Source organism: Chelonoidis abingdonii, chromosome 11 (assembly GCF_003597395.2).
Source record: "Chelonoidis abingdonii isolate Lonesome George chromosome 11, CheloAbing_2.0, whole genome shotgun sequence".
NCBI classification, from domain to species: Eukaryota; Metazoa; Chordata; order Testudines; family Testudinidae; genus Chelonoidis; species Chelonoidis abingdonii.
In genome coordinates this window covers 28,909,857-28,931,355 of record NC_133779.1, presented here as the reverse complement: position 1 = coordinate 28,931,355, position 21,499 = coordinate 28,909,857, and the positions used below count along the sequence as shown (strand labels likewise).

Genomic DNA, 21,499 nt, shown 5'->3' with positions numbered 1-21,499 from the left:
TGTTGCATGGCTGGAAGTAACTCATAGGGTAATTTCACACGTGTTCTTTCTTAATTACTATGTTTACAGGGAAATTCTCTGCAAAAGGTGGAATTTCTATTTAAAAAAAAAAAGTAATCAGTTACATACAATGCCTCTGGATTTGTTTGACCAGATTTTAACAGGTCTTTGGGCTTCAAGGACACAGGATTATCTTCCAAATAGGTGAAAATCTGGGTGTGTTTAAAACCCTAAACTGTAGCTGTTTGTACTAGTATCTCTTCCTACATATGTTGGGCATGGTAGGTCTCAGACCCAGAGCAGTGGGTGAATTTTGTAACCCCTACTTGGATGGGGAGCAAATTACTCCCAAAACTTGAAAATTTTGAGCTTTCCCAAATAATTATGAAAGAAAACCCTTCCCTAACCAGGCAGAATTTTGAGTCGCTTCTGTATAACTGTTTATACATTTCCTTATTTATTAAAGAATTTTTAGAAAGGAGAGAGAAACACTTCTGAATTACTTCTGGTCAAAATACAAAAACTGCAGTTTACACGTGTTTACACATGCTGTTTTTACTCTGAACAAATTTGTCCTTGAACAGACAACAAGAAGGATTGGCTGGGAGATGAGGTTGGTCAAGGGTGAGAGGGAAAGAGGTGGAACAGGGGAAGGGTTATGGAAAAGAGAAGTGAGGAACAGTTGTAGGGGAGGGGGGTAGAGAGGCAAGTTTATATGAGAAAATTCAGTTATTTCTTTTACTTTTTGAATACACTTTCCCCTCTCTGTTTGGAGAGGTAAAAGTCCTCCTTCCTTGACACACATTTTTTAAACTTTTATGACTGGCTTACCAAATAGACTTAAAACCATTTTTGTTTCTATAGGAAGAAGGTTTTACTTTTAATTGTAAAACCCTGTGTCTTCCCAATCCACTTGTGCTTTAAAGTGGATAAAGGAACTTGTCCCCACAACAATGCTGTCTCTAGAACCTTTAAAGACACAAAAGGGGTGAGAGACTTCGACCTCCTGAAAACACAACATTAAATCACAAACAAATTTAATTGAAAACGTGATTGTATTAAACTTTTGCGTGACAATGTACATTTCCTTTTCTGGAGTGGTGTATTAGGAGTCAAGGATTTTGCAGTGGCATTGAAAACAAAGGAACTCATTAAACATTCTTCAGCTCCACAGTCTAATAGTTCTTTTAGGCTGTTATTACCTTGGATTTTTAGATTAAATAATTTTTTTTTTCTGTTACCAAGTTATTTTCTTTAACTTTTTTCTGTACCACTATTCCCTCGTAGGCATTTCTTTTGTGGAACCCAAGGTTGAGAGTCAGAATTAATTTCGTTGGACAGAATTGATATATCCTGGATGGAAGTAAAAGAGAGGGATAAGGAGGAAAAAAGGAAGGCAGAGCAGGAAAAAGACCAGGTCCTGTGTTTTCCACAACAGAAATCTTTTTGTTCAGTTTGCTTTATTTCTTCTTTTCCCAGCTATTTGGAAGCTAGTGGAGTATTTTACAGTGTTGAGCAGTCTCCTTCCCTTTATTCTGTTGGTTGGTTTGCTTAGATGGTTTCACACATCTCTCTAGTCTGCTTCAGGATTTCATTGGTTGAGTTTGTTACAGAGTTTACCTATCCAAGCAGAGGACTTTGTATTTGAGAATTTAATCCCCTGATAAAAGGCACCTAAAAATTAAACTGCGCATCCTGCAAAAAATAGGCTTGCCCTAAGTTCTTATACTACTTAGAAATATTTTGTCCTTCCTATTTAATATTATAAGTAAGGCTAAGATTTTGCCATGGTTATTTTTAGTAAAAGTTACGGACAGGTCACGGACAATAAACAAAAATTTGCCCATGACCTGACCCTGACTTTTACTGAAAATAGCTGTGACAGAATGGAGGATCCAGCACCCACTGCTGCTGTCGTTCAGGGCGGCTGGGAGCAGCAGGGACCCCATTGCCTGCGGAGGCCAGAGCTCCAGGATTGGTGGCTGGGAGCTGTAGAGTCCTCGCCGCCACTTGGAACTTCAGAGTCCCCCCCTCCGCTGGCACTAGCTGGGAGTTCTGGGGGCTGCCCCCCACAGCTGGGAACTGGGAGTCCCTTGGCTGCCCCCCATGGCTGGGAGCTGTGAGGGCCCCTGCAGCTGAAACCTCTTGGGCCTCCTGGCTGACAGCTCCAGCCCCGTGGCCCTGAGTCTGAAGCAGAAAATGTCATGGAGTTCTCTGGATTCACAGAAGATTCCGTGACTTCTGTGACATAATCATAGCCTTAATTATAAGCCATTTGTCGAGCTGTTAAGGAGTTTTTGAAGATACAATATTCTCTCCTTCAAGCAAGCAACATTAATTTAACTCTGCTGACACTCTGTTAAAGATGTCATCTGCTCTGTAACCTCCAGGTTACAATTTTAGCAGGATATAAAGGGTGACATAAATTCAAATTTTTGCTGATCTTTAACAATGTTACCTTGTTCTTGCAGCGCTGTACTTTTAAAAGTAACTTCCTTCTTAAATTTCTTAGCTGTCCTCTTAGTCTCACTTGAGCCTTCAAAGTATTCTGCAATTTCTTTTTAGTACCAGTTATTTTCCCTTGCTTCTACTCTTTTAATTATTGCTTTTTTTACTGATTAATTTAATCTCAGCACTCTTTCTATTTCCAATTGCAGTTACGCTATTGATGTTTATCTCTTTCCTTTATTAAGTTTAAATAGTTTGATTCCTTGACTGCGATGTTTTGTAGCAACTCATCTTCCTGAATTGCAGTTTGATACTCCAATTCTTTTCCAAATAAAATACTTTTTCTCTTGCTTTTAAACATGTTCTTTTTCGATTCCAAGTTAATATACTTTTTTTTTAAACTAGACCCTTCTGTACCTCTTTCAGAATTTTTCTCATAGAATTAATTTCTCTATCTCTTGATTGTGACATCCTGTATAAGTCTGTTTGCAATGTACCCACATTTCCTCAGAACCTTCAGTGTTTTTCCCAACAAACTATTCAACTCTGGACATAGATTGTATCTCATCTCTGTACTTTAGATTAATAAAACAGGTATTTCCAGCCAGTATTGTTAAAACAGAAATTAGATGTTTCTCTTTCTTACACCACCTGTACTTTTCCAAATATGCATAGTTCCTTTTCAATTAAATCTCCTACTGCAAACTTCCTTTTATCCTTAAGCCATACCTCAAAAGAGTGTATATTTCTTGGAATGCTCTCATACATCCAAGCTAGAATCTCCATCATTTTTTCTAGCAAATCTTTATTCACTCCATCATCCTTTTATGATAGTTAATTCATGGGGGACTGCTTCATTGGAACTAAAGCTCCTGGAATTATCTAAAGGAGTAGCACCTGGAGGCAATTGGAGAAGTTCCATTACCAACATTGTTCTTTCAAGGGATCTTTTTGGAAAACATTTTAACTCACAAGTACTAACAGACCCTAAACAACCAAACAGGAGATAACCAGAGCCAGAATCAAAATGCAAAAATAAAAACCGGAGATCGTGGAAGTTAAAACTAGAATGTAACTTAAAACACAATTAAAACAAGGCAATCAGATAACATGTCTGAAACAAAAATAAAATCCTGTAACACTGAGTGAAACAAGTGGTTTTGCATGCTTTGAACTAATTTTTTATTTTTTTTACTTTTCACGTTCAGTTATGAAACCATTCAGTTTGCAAGCAATCCAGTTGCCAATTTGTATTAACTGTTTGAGATCTGAGACATATTTAATGTATTAATTTCAAGGATTAAAAAAGTTAAAGGTGACAAACCCTTTCACTATTCAATATGAAAACAATGATACAAAGATCTTTTTTTACAGAGACCATGGTTTACTTAATTTCTTGGCAAATAGCCAAAATCACTTACTTTACAGTTGAAAGTTTATCAATTAAACATAAGAAAACAAGAAATTAAAACAAAAGCATGTATATTGAAATTGAGTGATTATACAAAACAAACAATTAAAACCTTTTGAAGTCTCTCTCCCTTTGGAGGCAAAGTATCCGTCTGATTTTTTTTGGAACAACCTTTTTTGATTAAAAGGAAAGGTTTCATTTTACTTTCAGTTCTGATGTGCAGAGGGTATTCATTTCCCCTGTCCTAACAGACAGTGTACTCTTGGTGGAATTCTGCACCAAAAAATTAAAAATTCTGTACACATTATTTTAAAATTCTGCATATTTTATTTGTCAAAATAACACAATATAATCACTCTGGTTGAAATTGTTTCAGTAATTTATTTAAACTACAATACAATGGATGGAGAGTGGGAATGGGGAGCACTGGAGGAAATCTCCATACCCCCTTACCTAATAGTAATGTTGCTAGGTTTGACCCTTTATTTCTAGTTATTACTCAACAAATATATGCGGCCACATGCTTAGTGTTATATCATAGGCAACTGAAGAGCAAGTGAGGACTGGGGAATCAAACTCACAATTTATATTGGCTACTGATCATCTCCAGAAAGGTCAATACCAAACAGTTCATGCAGCACAGGTGCAGCACCAAGTTGCGCATAGGAAATTTTTTCAAGCTCAAAAATGTAAGACCAGTTCTAATCAACTAAAGCACCATAAACAGGGTTCTAAGGGCCATACAGGTGCGCTTTCATACCACTCTCCGCGCGGCAATGCTGAAAGGATCCTTAAACAATTTTACACCTGTTTTATGGCTCCTCGGGAATTCACGAGGAGACAACTGGACAATTCACTAAGCGGAGCAGGTCTGCCTACATTCTGCTCTTGCCACGGGGATAGGAGGCCGTGCGAGACCGGTGCTACCTCTCTAGAAAACCCCCCAAGTCTTGCGCGGCCTCCGCTCGGAGCTGAGGCATGAACTGCAACTTAGTAATCACAACAGGCTTGCTTCCTGGCAGAGGCCTGCCGCCTAGAAGATTACTGTGTGTCTCACAAGTCTCAGAAAGTCTCCTTCCCTAAACAGAAACTCAACCAGAGAGTTGAATCCATGGCTTCTTCCTCTGGCCTTAGATGCACTATTGCGATTGTCTACACACCATCTCCAAGTTGTCCTCAGACGTACCATGCCATAGATCACACTCTAGCACCTATAGAGTCAGCAGGGAGGCGCAACATGATACCCATACTTCTGACTCTCGCTGCACCATCTGCCAGATCGATGACACACGTACCCTAGTACAGCACTATAGACGAAACCCCGTTATAGAGACAGATGACTGAGTCATTGAAAATCCTCAGAATTTGTGATTTGAAGACCTTTAAGCTGCAGGGAATCCACCAGCAAGCGACCCATGCACACGCTGCAGAAGGAAGGCGAAAAACCTCCATGGGCTCTGCCAATCCGCCCTGGAGGAAAAATTCTTCCCGACCCCAATATGGCGATCAGCTAAACCTGAGCATGTGGGCCAAAGAACTCACCAAGCCAGCACGCCAAGAAAGAATTCTCTGCAGTAAACTCAGTCCCATCCCATTCCAACATCCCTCACAGACGCATTGACAGACTTATCTGCCGATAATCCAAGATCAATTGCCCATATTGAACTATCCCATCAAAACATCCCCTCCATATACTTACTCAAGCTTAGTCTAAAGCAGAATTTTGCCCCCACTACTTCCCTCGGAAGGCTGTTCCAGAACTTCACTCCCCTAATGGTTAGAAACCTTCGTCTAATTTCAAGTCTAAACTTCCTAATATCCAGTTTGTACCCATTTGTCCTCGTGCCTACATTAGTACTAAACTTAAATAATTTCTCTCCCTCCCTAACGTTAATCCCCCTGATATATTTTCAGTCCCAGAACCTGTTTTCTCACCAATAGTGATGCAGTTTGCTGTGAATAATTTGGCTGCATGTTTTTTTGGCTTACAGATGCACATTTCAGGTAACCCAGAGCTTTTTCTCTTGCTTGGGTCTGGGACTGAGAACTTGATTTGGCTGACCTTGCAAATATGCTCTCCTATAATTTTGGCTGCTTCTCCCTGTCCTTAATATCAGATACATTTGTCATTTCAGTCCTGCTCTCTTGCATTTTCTGCTGTCATGTAGTTCCTTTCTTCCTAACTGGAATTGTAGCATTCAGGACTTAGGAACTTATTCTTCCTTAAAGCCAGGCAAGTCAGCACTATCTTTCAGTAAGAATTCTCACCTGAATTGCCAGGGTTTCCACTCCTCCTCTCTGCAGAGACTTCTTTACCAAGCGTCTGTTAGTTTGGTTAGTTCCCCAGTTCTCCACTGTTTTATTCTCAGCCTCATCCAGACAGCTGTTTTATTGTATGTCTGCTGTTAACTTTCCAAATGCAGGGCCACATTTAACCTTGTTTTAAGCGATGGTGTATTTGCTTACAACAGGGCTGAATGTGGCCCACATACTCTTATCTTCTTTTCAACTGAGGTGATAGTTTTCTGCAACAAGTCCACTCTAACAGGAACGTTTTTCCTTTCAGGGAGTAGAAACAGTGAAGAAGGAAATAGACGAAAGCGTTCTAGGGCAGACGGGTCCTTACAGACGTCCTGAGCGACTTAGGAAAAGAACGGAATTTGCTGGAGAGAAAGTCAAAGAGAGAATATTTGAAGCTAATGAGTATGTATTGAATAAAGAGACACTGTTGCCATATATGATCTGCTGAATGTTTTCAAACTTGGGTCACAGATTGGGAGGTGGAGACTAGAGATGAGGTCATGCTGCAGGGATAAGGGATGGTTTGAGGGAGTGATGTTCTCTGAATAGAAGCCGGGCAGGGATAGAAGCTCAGTGGCACTCCATTTCTATGGGTAAGAGGAGTGGGGCAGTTACTGTGATTGGTAGATTCTCCCTAATCAAGATTACAGCCAGCTTCTGTTGGAAAGCCATATCTTATTCCTCCTATAACTTTGGTTTGACCTGAAGATTGGCAAGTTTATTCTGAAGGCAAAATACAATATTTCTGCAAAATTGGAAGAAAATGCATCAGATGTTTGAGTTACTGTGCATTAACAAAGAGTATATTGCCCTGACTTGAAATTTTGATTTGGATATTCTAGTATTTTTGTCTTCCTCACCTCAGACATTTGAGCAGGTCTCTAATATTTCCTGTATGTCTCACTGTCAACATAACCTTAATGGGATCAAATCTGAACTCCTGACCTTTCTTTCCAACTCCTCTCCACTCCACTCATTCACTCGGACTCACACAGTGTGTTTCCCAGGTGTCACATGCAGTCTGCACAGAATGCTGCACAGTGAATAATCATCACTATCTTTCTCCTTGTCTCCAGTCTCATTAAGAGCTTGGCTGTTGATTCATGAAATACTTGCCTTTTGCTCTTCCCTAGGGAGGCGACGGGTGTGGTGCTGCACAAGGATTCCAAATGGTATCAGCAGTGGAATGACTTCAGGGACAACAATGTGGTCTTCAATAGTAAGTGTTCCCAAGGCTTAAGGAACAGAACTTAATTTCCAGTTACCTCTGCTCTCTTACCATCTGGGCTCTGATGCCATCTGTGCAACTAGTCTTAACATAATACAAATCATGGCCATTTTTGTCATTGCTGTTGTTGTGAGGCGGTGTGATGTGGAAAGTAGATGTAGCTGCTGACACTGCAGTTATTCCAGGTTGCTCTATCTGTTCTGGGACACACCCCCACAGTCTTTAACAGAAAGAGATTTTCTCACTGCTCCCAGTTCTTGAAATCTGAATTCTCCACTGCGTACTTCCATCTTGTAGATGGCTGTGACCGATAGCTGTAAGAGTACTGAACTCTGAACATGGTCCTTCTAATCAGATGCATCCTGGCACTGAGGAACGGCCAGAGCCCTGTGTACAACCTGTGAGTGGCATGAAGCCTGTGACTCGTGTAATCTGAGAGTGGGCAGACACTGGGCTGCTTTCTGACACAAAGCATATGCCACAGAGTCTTGCCTGCAGCAAGCCAAGTTCTTTTTTTGACTTAGTCCCATCTGTGGAGTTGTGGGCTGTAATCCCAGTTTCCCATCAGCACCATTAGCTGTCCATGTTGCATCCTGTGCTTATTGGGTAATACATTGTAATAGTCTGGCTTGTTAGAAACCTGAAAGGAGTAAAGAGCACGCTGAAGATATAATAGTTCAATAATCAGAAATAATTGGACCAAAGAAGGCTGCCTAGTGTCCAGCTTGCCCCTGTGTTTTCCAAGATAAATCACAAAATCCTTTAACCCCTCCATTGCTCTGACTGTTAAGAATTTTTCCTAATATTTAGCCTGAATATTTCCTTATCTTTTTGCTCACTTGCTCCTTGTCCCACTCTCTTGTGAGACAGGATTCTCTTGAAAGTATTCAATGGTTGCCCTGACCATCCCCCAGAATAATCTCTGCTAGACAGGTATCAGAGGGGTAGCCGTGTTAGTCTGAATCTGTAAAAGCAGCAGAGAATCCTGTGGCACCTTATAGACTAACAGATGTTTTGGATCATGAGCTTTCGTGGGTGAATACCCACTTCGTCAGATGGGATGCAAGTGTAGTGGAAAAATTTCCAGGGGCAGGGTATTTATGTATCGCGAGTGCACCGCCAATCCATGAGAGATAGACCGCCAGGTTAGTTCAATTCAGCTGCGAGGATGGAGGCCCTTGTTTCTAGTCAAGTTGAGGGTGTGAAAACAAGGCGGAGGACAGATAACGGTTCTGGTAGGCTGGCAAGCCATCTCGAACCAGTCTCTGTTCAAGGCCTTGCGCCTTGAACGCTGATGGTACTGGCTAGACAACTACAATTTAGCTTCCTTCAGCATCCCTGCATCGTTACCAAGATTGTGCAGTGAAATGTGGGAGATTATATGGATCGCATTCTTCTGTTAGAATCGCTTTTAGAAGCTTAGAACAGCGACTGCAAGGGTCATCTAGTCTAACGGGTCCACAAGATGCGAGGATTGATCTCCTGTCCTTCTCTCTCTCGTTTTCATTTCTGTATCTTCGCTGCAACTTGTGGGATCCACAGACATGCAACGAGGCACAAGTATTGCAAAGGTGAGGGTTGTTACCCAGGCTAGTGTTACGAGCAGAGATAGTTGCATGGCCGGCACCTGGCTGGAGGCCTATACTGTCGTATCGTCTATAATAGGAACAGGAATAGTCCACATAGTCAAAACCTAGTTTTTATAAGGAGTAAGATTCAGCGCAAGCTTAAAGTCAAACACACTGACTAACTAGTTTTTTCTGTATCCTTCCTGAACTGTGGGATCCAGAGCAACACACAGTATTGCAGGTGGGGTTGTACCCAGGCTATGTAGAGCAGAGGTAGTTGTTGCTCCCTTTATATACTGTGTATGGTATATATGAAGATATCAGATAGAAAACTAGTTTTTATAAGGAGTAAGATTCAGAGCTTAAGTCAACCATTGACTAATATGCTTTGGGAAGAAACCTCCACTGTGGGTAGGTTTTCCCATAACTACTTAATGCAGCTTCTTCTAGAACTAGCTGCTGTGAGAAAGAGAATACTGGACTAGATGGGGTACTGGTCTGATGTGGTATGGCAGTTTTAATCTGTTTTTGCAGTGGGATTACACTGTCAATTCCCTACTTTAACACCCGCTTCTGTATCTATCTTGGAAACTCTGCTTTGCAGGATCTCATCTCCTCCTTTCTTCCACTACTGCCCACCCTTCTGATCTCTGGTTTCCTAAGAACAGCTACAAAGAGCTGTAGCAGAGGGGTGGATATTTCCCCTTCATCCCAGGAGATTTATTTTTGTTTTAGACCTTATCTTTGTCCTCGAGGTTTGGGAGTGCATTGCTACTTAGAACCTTGTTGTCCTTGCACTACAGTAGAACCTCAGAGTTATGAAGACCTCCAGAATGGAGGTTATTCATAACTCTGAACAAAATGCTGTAGTTATTCTTTCAAAAGTTTACAGCTGAACATTGACTCAATACAACTTTGAAACCTTACTGTGCAGAAGGAAAATGCTGCTTTCCTTTTCTTTCTTTAGTAGTTTACATTGAACACAGCAGTGTACTGTTTGCTTTTTTATTTTTTCCTCTTTCTCTTTTGGTCTCTGCTGTTGCCTGATTGTGCATTTCCAGTTCCAAATGAGGTGTGTGGTTGACTGGTCAGTTTGTAACTCTGAGGTTCTACTGTACATTCCCAGACATAAATCAGCAAGGTTTTCTCTTGGATCAGGAACCTGCTGAAAGGTGTTGGCCTAATGTTAGTATCCTGTACTACCACTGATGTGGTTTTGGATTATATTCCTGGACACTGGCTTTCAGGGTGCAAGTGGTGTGCTGTGGGGCAGGATGGAAGGCCTTTGACCTGTGCTGTAACCTGCTGGGATGATTCAGGAACACTATTTGCTGAGTTGGCAGATACTTTAGTTTTCTTAGGCCAAAAGAATGACAGCTGTATGATCTTTGGGCTCTGACGCTCATGCAGAGGAGAAACCAATCTGTAAAAGCTATGGAAAAAGGTTAATGGTTAAGATAATTTATCCCTAACTGTGGGAAAGTAATAACAAAAAAAACTCTTATCACCGAAGTATTGAAATATATTAAATCATACGACCGATCTGGAAAAGATTTCATAGGTAAAGTCCAAACCTCTTCAGTCAGACCTGTCCAGTCTCGCACTTGAACATGCTAATTCCAGTTTAAGATGCACAAAAGAGTGACATGGCAAGGCAATGATGCTGATCTCCCCTCTTCTTTCAGGGTTCTTTGAAATGAAGATGAAGTACGATGAAAGCGATAATGCCTTCATTCGGGCATCCAGAGCTGTTACAGACAAAGTTACCGATTTAATAGGTACCATTTCATCTTTGTTGAGAAGAGTCTCTCGAGGGTTACGTGATACGTAGCTGAGACTCAGGATTAATGATGGGAGTATTAGTGCTGCTGCCTTCAGTGTATTACTAGCCTCTGGGAAGGAATTTGGGGCTTCCTGATATTTTGCATAAACGTATCGTGTCTTGTGGAATGTAGCAACCAGCCACTGGCTCAGGAGTGGGCAGTAATGACAAATGAGGATAAAATTAATACCCCAAACAGTTTTGGTTCTGTCCTGGCAGAACTGACCTATGTGATAGATACGTGAAGGCTGCATGTCTCCCTTACCTTTTGGCAACACTTGCGCCAACAAACGCTCATTGAATTGAATTGCCTTGTCAGGTGGGCTGTTCTCGAAGACAGAAATGTCAGAGGTTTTGACAGAGATTCTCAAAGTGGACCCAGCTTTTGACAAGGATCGGTTTCTAAAGCAATGTGAGAACGACATAATCCCCAATGTCCTGGAGGTGAGTTAGAGGGGCAGGGACATGACGCACTTATTTCTGCCCTTAAAGTCTCTCAGAAGGCTTCCAACGCAGTCTGTTTGATTTCGCTAAAGTGCCGGGTGACTGGCTTTTTGCCTCTCAAACTCAGGGTGCATCCCAGCGTAACTAACCGGAAGAAATGACGTAGTGTAAGGAGTGATGAATCTCAGGTCAGGAGAACCACCCTACCCAGTCTAGAAGGTTTTAGGCCCTGACCAGACTGGAAAACAAACTGCCTCTCTCCCTGAGTGACGAATGCTAAGAGCTCCAGAAGGACCTAACACAGTTAGATGAATGGGTAGTATTGTATGCAGTGTTGCTGTAGCTGTGTTGGTCCCAGGTTATTAGAGACAAGGTGGGTGAAATAATATCTTTTACTGGACCAACTTCTATTAGTGAACGAAACAAGCTTTCAGTCTAACAGAGCTCTTCTGCAAGTCTGGATCTGAACTGGACCAGACCTGAAGAAGAGCTCTCTGTGAGCTCTAAAACTTGTCTTTCACCAACAGAAGTTTATCCAATAAAAGATACTACCTCGTTCTGGGTAGTACAACGACAGACAATATATAGTGTTGACAAGCTAGATGGCAAAATGAATTACAGGTTTGAAAGGACTTTGTAAAGATAAGTTGAAAAGATTGGGATTGTTTAGTTAGAGAAGGAAAATGAGAATGGTATATAAACCATGGATGTTAGACTAAATAAGAATGCTATTCTTTATTTCTCATGATGTTAGAACAAAGAGACGTGCAATTATAGTGCAAGCGGTGTATTTAAAACTGATAAAAGGAAATGCTCCTTAATACATTTCATAGTTTGTCTGGAGCTCGCGGCCATAAGAGCTCATTGAGCCAGTTTCTTAGGATGATTCAAAAAACGATTTGATGTTTATGGGTAAGCAGGACATCCACAGTGAGGAGGTGGTATATTTTGAAAGCAGATGTTTGGTCACATCTGTATGTAATAACTGATCAGTAGTTATTAGTCTTAAACTGGTTAAACACATAGCTGTATCTGTGGTGTAGACAGAGCTGAAAACTAAAGAATATAGGAATTGTGACACAGATTTGGACCGTCTTTTATCCTGCTTCTAACAGCGACCAATGCTAAATGCTTCAAGGAAGGTGCAGAAACCCTTAGATGGACACTTATAGAATAGCCTGCCCATGGGGAAGGGTCTTTTTAACCCCAGGCAGTAAGTTCACTTATGACTTTAAGCTTGGAGATTTATTATATCTATTGCAATGAAAGTTATCCTGCCTAATGGAACTCTGGATGTTTCTCTCTCTCTCCAGTTCTCTCTTGAATCCAGCTAATTTCTTGGTTTCAATAATATCTTACAGGAGTAGGTGCCACAAATTAATTATGCAATATTTTTTAAAAAAATCATTGCATTAGTTGAAAATGAATTATTGCCTTTCAGTTTAACTGAATGTGCCACTGTTGACCTTTTGCCATGTCGAAAATTGACCATTTGTTCCTGCTGTTTGCACCTGCTTCTGTAGTTCCTGTTAAAATACATTTCCCCAAACTTGAAAATTACTGGAAGTTATTAACAGAGTTTGGTGCATGTTACCTACTTAAGCCTAAGTTTTGTGATTATCTCAAGCAGTATGTATTTATAGGTACTCCTGTACTGCTCATCACCTTAGTGTCTGAAATTTCATCGCACTCCGTGTCGTGGCATAATATAGGATTTAAAGAAGGTCACTTTTCAAGAGCTAATAGTTTGACAGATTTTTAAAAAGTTCCCTTGTTTGTATTGCTTATTTATTACTTCCTTTTTAGGCTATGATATCTGGAGACCTGGATGTTCTCAAAGATTGGTGCTATGAAGCAGTAAGTATAAATATTAATAATGGGTCTCTAAAAGCTGGGATTCACCTCTGGTGTTAATTTTGGGCCTGAAATGTCCCAAGATTAGGTTCAGCATGGTCCTAATCTTGGCCAAACAGTCACCATCTCCATTATGATATTGCTGTGTGCCTTGTCCTTCCTTTCCCCAGACCTTCCCTCATGTTTGTCCCCTTCGTTTGGTCTCCTGAGAAACAGCTACCTTGATCTTGTCTGCTATAAAATAGTAAATGTTTTCCCAGGTGTCTATTATGAGAGTATTTCAGCACTGGGTCCGCTTCTTTATACACAAATGTATGTAAACTATCTGATCTATAACTTCAGCAATAGCTCCATCACATTTTTTTTAAGTTTGTGTAAGCAATCTTTGTCTGGAGATTCGTTTATTCTTATCCTTTAAATGCCGTCTGTTTCTGCTGCCCATCTTGCTCCAGAATAATTGGGCTGTTGATAATGCACAGAAAATTGTATCCTTTTGTTAAAAAGGAAATCTAATTGCTCAACATTTTTAATGTTTTAAAGTTGCATCAATTTCCACCACAAGGGGTCTGGAAATTCACATAAACCAGATAAGCTTGTGCAGGGAATCTTCTGCATTTTGAACTGGGCAGATCCTTTTCATAGGGCTTCAGTCTCTTTTGATTGTTTGTGTCTTTATTTAGAATAAAACTATCGATACCATGGTATAACAGAGTGGGATGTTTAAAGCCTTGTGCAAGCATTTCAGCACTGATTTTAAGTACTTTAGTTTACTCTGTAGACCAGCCCTCTTGAAAAGTTTGTAGTGGAGACAGCAGGTTTACCCCCATGCCTGAAATACTGAGAGTAAAGGGTTTCCTAAGTGTTTTATTTTAAACTTAAAACTAGCCAAGTTGAGAGTCCAGCTGCAAAACCAGCTGAAGAAATGAATGGAGTGTCCTATTGATGGGAGAATCTAGGACATCACAGGGGAAGGTCTCAAATGCAATTGTGCAAATCACTATTTGTAGCAAACCAGCACCATTTGCTAATTTATAGAGAACAAAGGAAATAGCCATTCCCAGGGATGGTCTCAAACTCTCATGAGGTATAACAGGAAGAGAACAAATTACTCCCTCTAAAACTTTTCTGACTCTGCCTTATTTGTTGTGCTAATGATTCATCCTTTGTGAAAGTCCAGGATAATAAATTTAGTGCAGACTTCTGTGTGTATAATAACTCCAATAAACAACTGGCCAATATTCAAATCAGATTTGAGAATCACTAAATACCGCCCACTAGCTATCAGGGTGCAGTTCTTGGTTCAGTAAGGTTTCCCTGTCTAATCTCCCTTCAGAACCTTCTGCTTTGACTCATATTAGTCTAACCTCCTTACCAGTAAGCTTCTGCAGGATATTTGCACTTTTAGGATTTGTGATGAAGATTAGAAGCTTTTCAAGACACAGACTGTGCCTTCCTTTTTGTTTGACCGACACCTAGTATATTGCTGGAAGCAAATAGCAATTCAGCATCTAGGACAACAGTTTTTGATACATAAATAATAACGAAGCATTTGCGTCTAAAAAGGAGCCAGGAAAAACTTGGCTAATCTCCAGGTTCCGTGTACTGGAGAAATGGCTAGAAAGTTCACTTGCTTTCCAGATTGTTTCCATGTTTGCTGTCAGATCAGAACTGTAAATACTTTGGCTAGCGGGTGCTCTCAATGCATTTGTTCTGTCTCATTAATTATATGCCTACTGTTATGTCCAGCTGCATGACAGAGGGAGTCCCAGAGAAGGCTGGATTGTGAGGAACCCCCACCCCCATGAGCATTTAATGAAACAACTTGATATTTACATGAATATGGTAATCAGCATATTTGCAAAGAACTGAGATTATTCAGTGTGTTCATTTTGGATTGTTTCTTTTGAAATGTTCACTGTAAGGAATCCTCCTTCTTCCTTTCCTTTGTCACTGATTTCCTAGGATATGAAAAGTTCAAACATGTAACCAAAGTTTATATTGCTTTGTTTAGACTTACAGTCAGCTTGCTCATCCAATCCAACAAGCCAAAGCAATGGGTCTCCTGTTCCACTCCAGAATTCTTGACATTGACAACATTGATGTAAGTTTCCCACTTTCTGTTCCTCCTCGGAGGTGGGTCAAATCCTGAACTCCGGCTCAGACTTGCCTTCTCACATGGGCACATTTCTGTTGGCATTGTGGCAGTATGTAGAGGCTCCAGCTGAGATCAGTGCTCCACTGTGCTAGGTGCTGTACATACACATAGCGAGAGACAGTTCCTGCCTGAAGAGTTTATGATCTAAATTGACAAAACACACAGAAAGGATGGGAAGAGAATCAGTACCACACCAAAGTACCTCTCATGAACTTCACTACTAGTTTGCATGTGAAAACCTCAAAATGTGGCCCAGCATTATTGCTTTACAGTTTATTAAATTGCCTAGAAGAGACTCCTTTTTTACAGTTCTGTGGGATTTGGGAATGGTTTAAGGCTGCTGGTTTATGCTAGGTTTTACACCACTGCTGTCTTACTGTTCTTGGGGTTTCCATTTCTCTCAGGGCTGGTCTACACTAGGGTGCGAAATCGATCTAAGATACGCAACTTCAGCTACGTGAATAGCGTAACTGAAGTCGAAGTATCTTAGATCGAGTTACCTACCGTCCTCACGGCGCGGGATCAACGTCCGTGGCTCCCCCTGTCGACTCCGCTACCGCTGTTTGTGTTGGTGGAGTTCTGGAGTCAACAGGAGCTCATTCAGGGATCGATATATCGCGTCTAGATGAGATGCAATATATCAATCCCCGAGAAATTGATTGCTACCTGCCGATATGGCAGGTAGTGAAGACGTAGCCTCAGAAAATGCTGCATGCAGTAAAATTGATGCCGCTTTATTTACATCTAAAATACAGTTTTATGATGTCTGGGTATTTGTGATTCCCTGGGTGTATGTAGAAGGGGTTTTCTGCTTCTCTTCAGCAAGTATTTCACACATGGCGGTGTGACTCACTCATTCCACAGCTGCTCTAGAGTTTGCCACTAATCTTGCTAACATCAAGATGCAGAACAAAGGAGAAATACAGCAACCGACAGAGGCTGTGGGAGAGGATCACTGAGTTTGCTTCTTAGCAGCAGTATCCTGCTCTGTTAGCAGTTTCATTGTGTGAAACATCCCAGAGGGAGCTCTGTTCTGACGCTTGTCATTTTCTGCTTAGCCGCTGGCCCAGTGAGAGAGAATTGTGATCAGATCCTGGTTACAGACTGCAGGAGTCCCTGTGCCATTCCTGCAAAGGCACCTTGGTGTAAATCTATACCCAGGCAATTTAGAAAGACAAAAGATACAGGCAGATATCACTGACCCCATGCATGTGTGCAGATGGCTCATTGTGAATGATCATTCTTGGTGAACATTTTAGTGGATCAGGTTCATGCAGTACAGGAAAACCCGCCTGAGAGAAATTACTGTAATTCCCAGAGACTTTTGTTGGGGAGGGAGGTTTATGGTTGTGAGTGAAGCCGTTTTCTTACTAGATGCAGTATCAGATATGGAATCAGTGGTTAAATATATTTATGGATTGACCTCTCCTTCCAAACTAAAGCAGATGTTTTCATCTGATTAGATGGAGAACGTAAGTTGTTATTGATACAGAAATTGCAACAGTATTCAGTAAATATTTCTGTTCTGTATTTGGAAAGAAGCATGATGCACTCATAATCTGAGGATGATGAAGTACTTTCTAGTCAATTAGTAACTGAGGAGGATGTTAGACAACGTCTACAAGGTGAGGAATAAACATTTTAAATTAACAGGCCCAGATAATCAGCACCCAAGATTCCTAAAAGAGCCGACTGAGGAGATCTGTGGCCGGCTGATGTTAATTTTTATTAAATCTTGGGATACTGGGGAACTTTCAGAAGACTGGAAGAGTGCTAATGCTGTGGCAGTATTCAAAAGGACAAGCAGGATGACTCAAGTAACCGTAGGCTGGTTAGCCTGACATCAATCCCAGACAAAACAGAGAAGCTGATACGGGATTCAGTGAATCAAGAATTACAGGATAGCAATATAATTCGTACTAGTCAACATGGTTTTATGGAAAATAGGTCTTATAATCTCATCAGAGAATTAAATCAGGTTTCACAAGTTTGTTTGATAGCTGTGTCGATGTAATATACGTACGTTTAAAAGGATTTGTACGCGCAGTATTCTGATTAAAAAATACTAGTATACCATACTAAAATAAAACACCCTTCATTTCCTTCTCACCACCAGTGGCTGGAATCAGAGCTCTGTGGTTTTCACTTCACAATTCCTTTTCTGTTACTGAGAGTTTTCTCTGTAAGTAGTTGTATGGTTAGTACCCTACTTAGTTGCCCCGTGTGATACCCTTACCAGGGTTCAGACATTGACCATCTTCAGGGACAGAGGGAGAAAGGAGGCGATCTCCATTAGTGATCCCCCAAACAATGTGCTTGTTCTATTTGGGCGAGGGTTGCACCAAGGAACAGTGTTCAATTTTGTAAATTGTTCACTAAAAGGACTCAGGTGGCTAGAGGCCTTTGGTCTCGAGCAGCCGTGAGGCCAGGTTCGGCTCCACGTCCTGCATCGGATTGGAGGTTGCCCTCTCGCTCAGTGACTGATGCTGTCTGCATTCCAGGGCTGGCATCTCTCCAAAGAGGTGAAGAAGCTGTTTGACTCCTCAAGTGCGTTGGTGGAAGAGGTCTCATAAGGCCAGTCGGGACTTCTCCAGGTCTCATGGAGATTCTTGCTCTTCGTCTAAAAGTAGTATGGACTGACGCTGTGCTATTGCTGGCACACAGGATGGAGCAGGTCCTTCACACTGCTCCCCGGTACAATCAGAGTTCCTGCACAAGAATACTCACAAACTACTGGATATCCTCTAGCCATCTGCTCCAGGGAGGGTAGGCCTCTGTATTAATGATGTGCTCCTAGAGCCTGCAAAGGTTCTTTGGAGTACTCTGGCTTCAGTGCTGCCTGGTGCAAAGTGTTCAGAGAACCGCTATTTTGTACGCGTGCAGAGTTTTGAAGGCATCTATTCTCTCCCAATCCCTGATTCCCTGGTTGTGACTGCTGGGAATGATAGAGCCCAGCAGGGCAGGTGTAAGTCTTCATCCAAGGACAGGGAGTCCAAGAGGGTGGACTTAATGGATTGGAAAATCTATACTTCCTCTTCCCTGCAAATGTATATTGTGAACTAGCAGTCATTGCTATCCAAGTACAATGTTATTAATTTGATAGCTATGTCTAAATTTGTAGACCAGTTACCTGAAACCTCTAGGGAAGAATTTTGAGCGTTGATAGTCGAGGCCTGTTTGGTCGCCAAGACATCCCTGCAGTCGGCTGAGGACAAGGCAGATACGTTGGCCAGAATTTGAGAGCACTTCTGCCTTCAGACTGTTTTCAGGCAGTTCGTCCTCTGTGTGGAGCTGCACTCTGAGCCTGCAGTTTGAATGTGCCTAAGGCTGTTGGATCACATGGCTGCTTGCATGCAGGTGGCCTAATTTGCCAGGTTCCATCTTTGCCTCTCCAAATGTGGCTGAGGACAATTTCTCGTCCAACCCAACACTCCGTGAACAGATTGGTCCTGCGCCCTCCTTACATTGCTCTGGACTATCCATCACTGTATGCCAGGGCATTCTCTTTGCTCGGTCACCACTCACCAGGACCATTGTCACCAACTCCTCCTCGCTAGGCTGGGGAGTGCATTTGTGGTCACTGAGAGTCCAGGGTCTATGGTCAGAACAGGAAGCTACATTTCATATCAACATTCTGGAGCTTTGAGCCATTTACAACACGTCACCTTTCGATATCAAATCGGGGGCTCAGTGAATCACATTATTATGGACAATTCCACTGTGACATATTACATGAACAGACAAGGAGGAACACACTTGAACGTGCTGTGTCGGGTAGCAATCAGACTTGGCAGTTTTGCATCAGAGAGAACATTACTACTGTGGCAGATCACTTACCTGCAGTCTAGAATCAATTCACAGATCACCTCAATAGCAATTTCTTCCTGAGTCAGAAGTGGTCTCTGAAGTCCAGTGTCCTTCAGTCCATCTTTACAATTTGGGGCATTCCTATGATAAATCTGTTTGCTACAAGAGACAAGAAGAAATGTCTCTTTTTTGCTTTCAGTGGGGCCTTAGTCCGGGCTCTCTGGCTAATGCCCTTCACCTGAGTTGGGAATCAGCAATCTTGTATGCCTTCCCTCTGATTCCAGTCATCCCGCAGGTAATCATCAAACTCCAGTTGGACCATGCCAAGGTCATCCTCATGCTCCACATGACCGAGGCAGCATTGGTTTTCTGCCCTGTCATTATCGATTATCGACAGCATCCCATGTGTCTCCCACTTCATCCCGACCTACTGACCCAGCACCACAGTCAGATCTTGTATCCTGCAGTCAGCTCTCTACATCTCACTGCATGGCTGCTGTATAGTTAAATGAGGAGGAAAAATACTCTGAGGCTGTTCAACAGGTGTTACTTAATAGTAGGAAACACTCTGCTAGATTGGCCTGTTTGGCCAAATGGAAACGTTTTTTGATGTGGTCGTGTAACGGTTCATCCAAGGTTGACAGGGATGCAGGACATCCTGGAGTACTTGTTGCATCTTCAGACTTCAGCTCTGGCACTCAGTTTATTGAAAGGCCATCTGGCTGCAATTTTGGCATTTCATCTGCATATTCAGGGGAGACTAATATTTTCAGATGCCATGACAACAAGGTTCTTGAACTGCCAGTGAAAGAACAAGTTTCTTTGTTGGACATCAGTACAGTCGTAATGGCTCTGATGGTACCTTAGTGGCTCTGATGGTTTGAGTCTTTTGCATCATTATCTTTTCCTCTTCTGTGTCAAAAACTGCATTCCTGGTGGCCCTAACATCTGCAAGGAACGTGAGAGAGTTGCTGGTTTAGATGGCAGAGCCTCCTTATATGCAATTCTCTAAAGACAAGGTGACCTTGCGGCTGCTCCTGAAGTTTTTATCTAACGTGGTGTTACAGTTTCATCTGAACCAGGCAGCGAATCTACCTGTGTCTAGCCTAAGCTGCATTCAGCCCTGGAGGAGCAGCATCTCAATTTGCTGGATGTCAGGTGCTCTCTGTCTTTTACCTGGACAGGACTAAACCCTTTTGTGATTAGCCTCGTCTGTTCGTGTCATTTGCAGAGCGGATGAAGGGACAAGCAGTCTCTTCACAGATGATCTGCTGGTGGATAACTTCCTCTATCAAGACTGCATATGAAATAGCACAAGCTATGCTCCCTCAAAGGTATTTTAAGTGACCCTTCAGTACTGATATTTGCAGGGCTGCCACTTGGTCATCTGCACATATGTTTACCAACTATTATGCAATTACCATGTCATCCAGAGCAGATGCGAACTTTTGGAGGAGCAGTCCTGCAGTCCTTGGTTAAGTTAGACATGGGGTTCTCAAACTGGGAGTCATGACTTGTCGAGGTCGCAAGGCAGTTACATGGTGGTCATGAGCTATCACCTCTGTGGGGCTGACAGCCCCCAGCTGCCATTAAATTACCCTCCCCCCATTTTTAATGTAGAAGGGGGACTCACACTTGGAGGCTTACTGTGTGAAATGGGTCACTGATACAAAAAGTTTGACGACCACTGAAGTAGACTGTGGGTCCTGCTTCCTGCAGGTACTGCTTGTGTGTCAGCTGCATCTCCTTGAAGAGGAAGAAATGGTTACTTACTGTAACTGATTCTTCAAGATATAATGCAGACGTGTGTTCCATAACCCACCCTCTGTCCACTCTGCATTGGAGTCTGTACTCCTGACATTGGGTGTGAAGGAACTGAGGGACGTTGGGGTGGTGCTGCCTCATATAGTCAGGAGAGGGGCTACAGCCATGAGGCACAAGCGCCACCACCCTACAGGTATTGCTAGGCAAAATTTTCCAGCTCCTGTACACTGGATGTGCACATACCCAAGTGGAACACACGCCCGCATCACATCTCGAAGGACCACAGTTACAGTCATAACCATTTCTTATCTATGTATATGGCATTATGAGACCAATGCTGGAATATTGCATCCAGTTTTAGTGTCCATATTTTTAAAAGGATGTTAAAAATTGGAGAGGGTACAGGAGAAAACCACAAATGATTTGAGGACTGGCGAACATACCTTACTGAGGGAGAAACTTAGACCTCAGTTTGTTTAGCATACCAAAAGGAAGACTGAAAAGTGCCTTGATTACAGAGTATAAGTACCTGTACGAGGAAGAAATACTGGCTACTAAAAGGCTCTTTAATGTAACAGAGAAAAGCAGAACATGAACCAATGTCTGGGCAGGGCCGGCGCTTCCATTTAGGTGACCTAGGCAATCGCCTAGGGTGCCAGGATTATTGGTGGGTGGCGTTTTGCCGGAGGGGGCGGCA

At 42.0% G+C, this 21,499-nt stretch overlaps 1 protein-coding gene across 4 annotated transcripts in view; it reads left to right on the top strand.

Moving 5' to 3' along the window:
• TIMM44 (translocase of inner mitochondrial membrane 44) overlaps positions 1 to 21,499 on the top strand; it is a 67,079-nt gene that overhangs the window by 27,138 nt on the left and 18,442 nt on the right. For all 4 annotated transcript variants that reach the window (XR_012656792.1, XM_075070815.1, XM_032799195.2 and 1 more), the window contains exons 6-11: positions 6,426 to 6,562; positions 7,294 to 7,379; positions 10,642 to 10,734; positions 11,098 to 11,222; positions 13,029 to 13,079; positions 15,088 to 15,177. Coding sequence is in view for 3 of the 4 variants with exons in the window: in XM_075070815.1 (XP_074926916.1) it covers positions 6,426 to 6,562; positions 7,294 to 7,379; positions 10,642 to 10,734; positions 11,098 to 11,222; positions 13,029 to 13,079; positions 15,088 to 15,177 (582 nt within the window). In the remaining variant the exon portion in view is untranslated. The remainder of the gene's footprint in view (positions 1 to 6,425; positions 6,563 to 7,293; positions 7,380 to 10,641; positions 10,735 to 11,097; positions 11,223 to 13,028; positions 13,080 to 15,087; positions 15,178 to 21,499) is intronic.